Source organism: Phocoena phocoena, chromosome 4, assembly GCF_963924675.1.
Source record: "Phocoena phocoena chromosome 4, mPhoPho1.1, whole genome shotgun sequence".
Taxonomy (NCBI): Eukaryota; Metazoa; Chordata; class Mammalia; order Artiodactyla; family Phocoenidae; genus Phocoena; species Phocoena phocoena.
The window spans coordinates 79,768,975-79,777,065 of NC_089222.1; the positions used below are offsets into that span (position 1 = coordinate 79,768,975).

At 42.3% G+C, this 8,091-nt stretch overlaps 1 protein-coding gene across 1 annotated transcript; it reads right to left on the reverse strand.

Annotated features, from left to right (window-relative positions):
* Window positions 1-1,124: 1,124 nt before the first annotated feature.
* On the reverse strand, window positions 1,125-7,635 carry NDUFB4 (NADH:ubiquinone oxidoreductase subunit B4). The gene is made up of 3 exons (XM_065876783.1): window positions 7,436-7,635; window positions 2,694-2,840; window positions 1,125-1,245 (listed from the first exon to the last, which is right to left on the reverse strand). Exons 1-3 carry the CDS (start codon window positions 7,613-7,615, stop codon window positions 1,183-1,185), a joined length of 390 nt encoding a protein of 129 aa, XP_065732855.1. The 5' UTR covers window positions 7,616-7,635; the 3' UTR covers window positions 1,125-1,182.
* Between the last annotated feature and the right edge of the window lie 456 nt (window positions 7,636-8,091).

An 8,091-nucleotide genomic window follows, 5' to 3' on the forward strand; every position in this document is an offset into this window, starting at 1 on the left:
TGTTGGCTATGGCTAGATTGGGGGCCGCTGTTGGGTGAGAAGACAGGGAGTGGGGAGGCCATGCTGAAGAACACAGGTAAAATGGTATAGAGCATTGGGTTTTCCCTCAACCTGTTTCACTCTGAGCAGTCTCCCACCTGTTCTTTCAGATCACTTCCTAACATAAACTATCTACATACAAGCTTTTCTCTCAGGCTCTGCATTTTGGGGTACTCCAGGCTCATACAAGGATCAAATGAGACAATAGTTGTGAATATGCTCTGAAACTTAAAAGCAATATACTCATGCAAGCCAGCCCCACAGAGCATGCTGTTCTTCCTATAGCACTCGATTTTACTTTGTCTTCATAGACGAAATTGTCACCCTACTATTTCAAGACTAAACTACAAAGCATGGGGTAGCTTTTATTGAGCAATACTCTGTTACTTCATTTTCATCTTTATGACCTTATGAGGTAGTAGGCATTACTATCTCCAGGCCATAGATGATGAGAGGGGGGCCTGGTATTCCAACTGCTAAACTCAAGCTAAGATTCTAGCCCAGATCTGACCTGCAAAGCCCATGCTCTGTACCATTTTACCTGTTCTTCAGCATGGCCTCCCCACTCCCTGTCTTCTGACCCAACAGCGGCCCCCAATCTAGCCATAGCCAACACACCTTGCCCTTCTGGGCTCCTATTTTGCTCTGTCAGCCCCTGTGATCTTCAGAGCCTAAATCAAATGCCATCTCCCTAGACAGAACTGCTTCTTCATCAGCTTGCCAACATCACTTTCCTGAATCGCTATCTTTTTTTTTTAAACCACAAGGTTGTAACTGTTCTGCTGAATTTACCACTGGGGCTGGAGCCAGATGACAGCTTAGGTTTTAAGTAGTACCAGATACATAATAAGCACTTAAATAATAAGTGTTGAATGAACAGTTGTCAGAGTGTGTACTCATTAAGCACAGGGCCTAAGTTGTCCTGTTGATTGCTATATTCTCAGCACAATAGCACAATGCCTGGCTCATAGTAGACACTCATTTGCTGAATGACTGAATGAATGAACATGAATCTGTTTCTTCATTAACCTGTGAAGTCTTACAAAGTAGGGATTCTACAATGTCCAGCAAATGCTTGTTGAATCTTTTTAATGATTAATAGATTCATTTAAACAACAGTACATATAGTCATCATTGCCAGACTTAATATGAGATGTTAAATGTTCGATCCAATTTTCCTTCCCGGATAAGTTTTTCTTTCCTATCCTGTATAGACAGAAAAGAAAAAAGTACATTAAAAACAATGCATTCTGGCGCAATTCAAGGTATAGCTCTGAAAAACAGAAATGAAACACTCCCAGCCTAATTACAATCCCCTATTGTCTAAAGCCTACAGAGTATGAGTGAGGAAGTAATAATCTGAAGAAATAAAGGGACAATAAGAAAACACTCCTATTGAAAAACACCTATATTTTAGTAAGTAGAATTATATTACCCCACTAAATAGCATACACTGAAAGCAAAATGTAAATACCTTCTAGGTAAGTGTGGCCCACCTTTCTGTTAAGCAATAATTTATCAGATAATCAAAATATGTACACTCCAGGAGAGTGGACTGGCCAGTTTAAAGCAGAGCTACATGGGTGGGCTCCAGTGTAGATGGGAACATGAGGCCTGGGGGCTGGGGTTGGGGACCTAGTATCAGAGTGGTCTAGTGTCAAAGATTAGCTTGGCTTTCTGTGCAGTCACATACCCAGGCCTCTGATGGCAGTGAGCCCCACCACAGGCTGCTTTGGCTTTTCTGTTGTTGGAGTATTAACATATTTTAACATTAATTCACAAAATGTGACCAACATAACTGGAATTCATGCAGACAGGGAGCATACTAAGTGATATATGTATTCTGCTAATACTTAACCCAATAAACATCTCTTTTAAAAGCAAAGAAAATAAATATAAAAATTTGCAAAGATAACATCTAAAGATTAATCAGAATAGAAAAGTTTAACTTCTGTACATCCAATGAGAAAAAAGAAATTAACTTTTTTTTTTTTTTTTTTGCGGTATGTGGGCCTCTCACTGTTGTGGCCTCTCCCATTGCGGAGCACAGGCTCCGGTCGCGCAGGCCCAGAGGCCATGGCTCACGGGCCCAGCCGCTCCGTGGCATGTGGGATCCTCCCGGACCGGGGCACGAACCCATGTCCCCTGCATCGGCAGGCGGACTCTCAACCACTGCGTCACCAGGGAAGCCCAAGAAATTAACTTTTTAAGTTATTTCTACATTCTCTTGCTTAATATACACAATATAATTTCCTTACTTAATCTAAAACACACCAGGAAAACAAAAATAAATAAATAAATAAATAAAACACATCAGGAAAACTCTTTCATGAGCTAAGTTCAAGTCTTAGATATTTAAAGTGACCAATTCATTATTTTAAATTCTAGAGTAGCCATTAAATTAAATTTGAAAGACCCAGAGACAATCGTAGTTTATAAGAAAGTATATTTCTATATGAGTTGAAACAATAAAGCAATAAAACTAAACATATAATTGAAACTTCCTGTTTTAACTCAGTTGGAAAGGAATAAAGATAAAAGAGGAACTGAAGGAAGAGTAGAAAGACAAGATGGGAATTATCAAGAGAGAGAGTTGCAGCCAGCACAGAGGGAACCTATCACACAGATACCAAACACAAGGTCCTAATACTTACTCTGTCGGTTTTGAAAACATAATACCAGAAGAGGAGGGGCCCAATTCCAAACAGAGCTCCTAAAAGTGAGGTCTTGGGAGTGGGTCTGAAATTGGGATAGATATTTGCTGATCTTGCATAGGTCCAACGAATCAAGGCAGGATCTTCCTAAAATGAATGAAAACAAAAGACACAGGAAATTAAGTTCTACACTAAGAAACAATCTCATCAGGACTTTTGTGGAGAAGCACAAGAGATGCCCTTTGTTCTCTTCTACAGTTAAGGGTATACCCCGAATATTCCTAAATAGCTTCAAAGAAGATCTTTCATTTCCAGTATTTGTTGAATAATTCTCTGACGATCCTGTTCAGAATTTAAAAGACTCATATCATCCTTCAGCTTCCTATTTATTTAAGATTTAAGAATCCTAATCATTTTAAGCGGTCAGAGAAGAGGCACTTTTTTTTTAATCATTTTTTTCTATTCGTTTCTGGATTGTTTTTGGCGTCACTGTCTTTCTTGAAGTATGACAAACAGAACCACACAGTATTTCCAATGAGGACAAACAGATTTCATATGTTCTATCATATGCGAACTTTGTTTCCAGGACCTTTTCTAATGCTATGCCCACACTGGTCTTTCCAGGCTACAAATAAACTGCAGGAAGAGGAAGACAGAAGTAGGCTAACTCTGAACTTTACATTTTTTAAGCTGACTTGGCTGGTATTTTAAGAGCAAAATTATTACATTTCACATTATTAAAATCGTTTTTTGAAAGGACAAAGTTGTTAAAGAAAAATAATCAGATTGTCTTGGTTAAGATAAAAGTAACTGTCAATTTTAATATATTTATACTAGAATAACTATGTAAAAATAGCAAATCTACCCCAAATACGTAATTAAATTTAATTAGCTAAATACCCTAATGATTTTACAAAATTATTTGCTCCAGTTAACTGATAGATAAAAATAAGCAAATGAAATCAGCTTTAAAACTTTAATACTAAGCTGTGAGGAGAACATTCAAGGTTTTAACCAACGCCAAGAAGTCATGATTGGTAGGACATAAATAAACTGGATCTCTCACAGTAACATTTTAAATCAAACTGTTTGTCAAACTCTTTGCAGAGACAGTAAAGAAGGTGAAGACACAAGATACAGGTTCAAGGGGACATTTGAGCTCTATACCTGAACAGATAAATACATCTATCTATTCTTGTATCTATCCCTTCCTGCTATTAATGCATTTGAATGACTCTCTCATGCCAGAATTCTCTACCAGTCACCTCTCTACACCTAATATCTGCCAGACCTGTCTTCCAGAAACAGACATTTCATTTCATAAAAATACCAACAGCTCCATGACCATAGTTCATTGAACTAGGTACTGTTGTTGAAAGAGGTTCCAAAACACCTGCCGTGGGAGACAGTTCTCCTTCCTTGACACCACTCCACATCCAAAGGACTATCAGCAGCATGTGATATGGTGAACACCACTTTTTTTTTTTAATTTATTTATTTTATTTTTTTATTTTTGGCTGCGCTGGGTCTTTGTTGCTGCGCGCGGCACGGGCTTTCTCTAGTTGCGGCGAGCGGGGGCCACTCTTGGTTGCAGTGTGTGGGCTTCTCATTGTGGTGGTTTCTCTTGTTGCAGAGCATGGGCTCTAGGCACATGGGCCTCAGTAGTTACGGCGCATGGGCTCAGTAGTTGTGGTGCACGGGCTTAGTTGCCCCGCGGCATGTGGGATCTTCCCAGACCAGGGCTCGAACCTGTGTCCCCTGCGTTGGCAGGCAGGTTCTCAACCACTGCGCCACCAGCGAAGCTTATGAACACCACTTCTTGAAATCATTTCTTCACTTGGCTTCAAGGGCACACACCAGCTTGGCTTTCCTCCTAACTCTCTGGCCATTCCCTCTTAGTCTCTTTCGCTCTCTTCCTCCTTATCTCCCCAGTCTCTTAATATAGGACCTCAGACCTTGTGGGTCTTTCCTATCTACATTCACTCCCTTGATAATCTCTAGTCACATGGTTTTAAATATCCACCTATAGGCTGATGACTCCCCAAAACTATGCCTCCAGCCCTAGACCTGTACCCTGAACTGCAGACATAATATCCCACTCCCTGCTCAATGCTGACATATTGTCTAATTGGCAAGCGTGATGCCAAACATGATGTATCCCAAACTGATTTGCCAATATGCCATTCCACCTTCATCCCTGATCCTTTCACACTCTTCCCTATCTTGGTAAAAGGCAACTTCATTCTTCACTTCAGTCAAAAACCTTGGAGTTATCCTTGAGTCCTCTCTTTCTCTTACACCACATATCCAATCTGCCAGCTAACCTGATTGGCTCTACTTTCAATACATAACCAGAATGGACCACTTCTTACCAACTCCACTGTCACCAACCTTGTAGCCACCATCAACTAAGAAATTAGATTACTGCAAAAGGCTCCTAACTAGTCTCCCTGCTCCTGCTTTTACTCCCCCATAGTCTCTTTTCTACTAAGCAGCCAGAGTTGTTGTTAAAATGTAAGTCCTGGGCTTCCCTGGTGGCACAGTGGTTGAGAGTCTGCCTGCCGATGCAGGGGACACGGGTTCGTGCCCCGGTCTGGGAAGATCCCACATGCTGCGGAGCGGCTGGGCCCGTGAGCCATGGCCGCTGAGCCTGTGCGTCCGGAGCCTGTGCTCCACAACGGGAGAGGCCACAACAGTGAGAGGCCCGCGTATCGCAAAAAAAAAAAAATGTAAGTCCTGATTATGGGACACCCGACTCAGAAAAGTTCTTTCAATGGCCTATGAGGCTTGGTGTGATCTAGTCCCAGGTAACTTTCCCAACTCATCTCTTCCTACTCTGCCCTCATCTTTCTCCATGTTAGTCATAATGGTCTTTTCAGTATTTTGGGGATTAGCCAGGCACACTCCTGTCGAAGGACCCTCGTATTTGCTGTCCCCTCTGACTAAAATGCTACTTTCCCAGAGAGCTGAATGGCTAGCTCCCTCCCCTCACTTCTCTGAGATCTTCAATGTCACCTTCCAAGTGAGGCCTTTCCCTGTGCCTTTCTAAAACTGCAGCTGCTTTCCCTCTCTACTACATACACACATTCCTAATCCCCTTCCTTGCTTTATTTTTCTTCTTATCACTTCCCATTACTTAACATACTAAATGATTTAATTTTTTAACTTATTACTTGTCTTCCCTCTGGAAAGAAAGCTTTATGAGGACAGGAGTCTTTGCCTGTTTTGTTCTCCACTGTTACTGCAGTATCTAAAAGAGGACGCTGAGCAAGTATTTATTCACTAGCTCAATCATTCTTAGACATTAGGCAAAGAATTTCCATGTATTGCTCAATATATAATTGTCAGGCCCTCATTTACTTAACAGAACAACCAGTGAGGCTGGTGTAAAACCTGTTTTACACAGCAAAACTATAACTGCCCTGGGTCACAGAACTGGAAAAAAGAAAACCTGGAGTTTAAACCTCAGCTCTGTCTGACTCAAAGTCTCTCTCTCTTTTTTTTTTTTTTTTTTACTACATCTTACTATCTAGCACATCAAACCCAATCGTGTGAGTATGTATACAATCAATGTCTCTGTCCTCACCTTCTCCCAAGTAAATGAGGTTCTGGCTGAAGACAATATAGCCAAATGGTTAAGAGATGCTTTGGGTTATACAGACTACGGTTCAAATTCTGCTCTATCACTTGCTAACGTATATCTCTCGATGACATACTTGTCCTTCCCATGTAGTCTTTCTCATCTGTAAAATGGGGATAGTAATAGAGCTTAACTCTTTGAATAGCTGTGATATTTGAATATCATTCAGAAAGAGTTTCTATAGTGCCTGGCACACTGTAAGTTTCTTTCAATTCTCACAACTTCCTAACATTCCTACAGAACACCAATGCAACTGTTGAGAAAGTCTTTTTTCTTTTTTAATCTAAAAGCACACTTCTTAAATAATAATAGCTATCAGTTTACTGTGCATGTATTATGTGCCGGGAATGTTACACAGACTATCTCATTTAACCTCACAACGATTCCATAAAGAATGTACTACCATTTCCATATATGAAAATTAGAAAACTAAGGTTCAGAAGGCTTAGGGATATTGCACAAAGTCATATACTTTGCTAGTACATAGCGCCTTGGCGTTTGACTCCAAAGCCCAAAGCTTCAGCAAGCTGTAGGGTGTTTGGGTCTTTAAAAGATATAAACCGAAAAATCACTATATTCCCTTCAGAAGAGAGCAGTATTGCTATAAATGTGAACTGAAAAGTGGAAAACATCTTTAAAAAAAATACACACACACCCCCCATACTTCCTGAACACTCATCACAAGCCAGGCACTGTGCTGGCCGGTCACGTGCCTTATCTCATTTAATCCTCCTAACAGCCTCATAAGATAGCAAGTACTATATTATCCCCATTTTTCAGACAGGAAAAACCGAGGCTAAGCAACAGAGTTGAACAACTTTTTCAAAATCACTCAGGCGGGAAGTGATCAAGCCAAGACTCAAACCCAGCATGGTGTGAATCCAGAACCCGTCCTCTTGACCACCGAGCTCTCTACCCAAGGTCAAAGGGCTAATGAACTGGCCTGCTCTCTGGGCCTGGAAAAGGATCCGTGTCTAAAATACTCTTCGGGAACGGTGACCGCTCCGCGGCGTGATTCCCCTTGTCAGGTCTGAGCTGCCCAGCCCGACGGGACCGTCCCGACTCTGGCCCCTCGATTCCCACCCGCTGGCCCCTCACTCACGATAACCCCATGACGGCTGGGGTCGTTGTACTGAAGCAGGTACTCCCGTTTAAGCCGGGATCTTATGGCCAAACGCTCGGCTTGTGCCTTCCGAGTTTCCGGAGATATGTCGTATTCAGCTGGGTTGAGAGTAGTGGGCAGGGTCGCCAGGCGCGACGTCTTGTGCTTGGGGAACGACATCTTGGCGACCCGGCGCACAACTGCGCCTGCGCGGTCCGAGGCCCGCCCTCTTCAGTCTGACCTTCGTCCTGAGGCAGTGCGCCTGCGCGTTAGCCAGAGGTTGAAGATGGAGTTTAGTAAGAAGTTCAGCCTCTTTCCTCAACCTTCCTCACGGTCCTGGCCCCCTAGTGGCGACCTGCGCAGGCTCAAGGTACTTTCCTCGCCTTCCCCCACCCCCCTCCTTCCCCTACCCCGCTCCAAATCTAACGCTTGTTGCTCCTTCCTAGCAGCCTTATCCCTACTGAAATACAGAGCTTATTATGTGAAGTTGAGCTGGCAGAGACTGAAAATGGGATTGACTGTGGAATTCTGATTCAGTGTGGGTTCATCTCTGCGACTTGCGACATGTCACTTAACTTCTCGGAGTTTCCTCTTCCTTATCCCGGAGATAATGACCCCTATTCTATCCACGTAGCAAAACTGTTCTGAGGATTAAA

What these genes read in the sequence shown, in the direction of transcription:
- NDUFB4 (XM_065876783.1), bottom strand. Translation starts at nt 7,615, where the DNA reads ATGTCGTTCCCCAAGCACAAGACGTCGCGCCTGGCGACCCTGCCCACT. An exon ending in CCAGCCGTCATGGGGTTATC is followed by an intron (nt 2,841 to 7,435) that starts GTGAGTGAGGGG and finishes CATTCATTTTAG; the next exon opens with GAAGATCCTGCCTTGATTCG. An exon ending in ATGTTTTCAAAACCGACAGA is followed by an intron (nt 1,246 to 2,693) that starts GTAAGTATTAGG and finishes CTGTCTATACAG; the next exon opens with GATAGGAAAGAAAAACTTAT.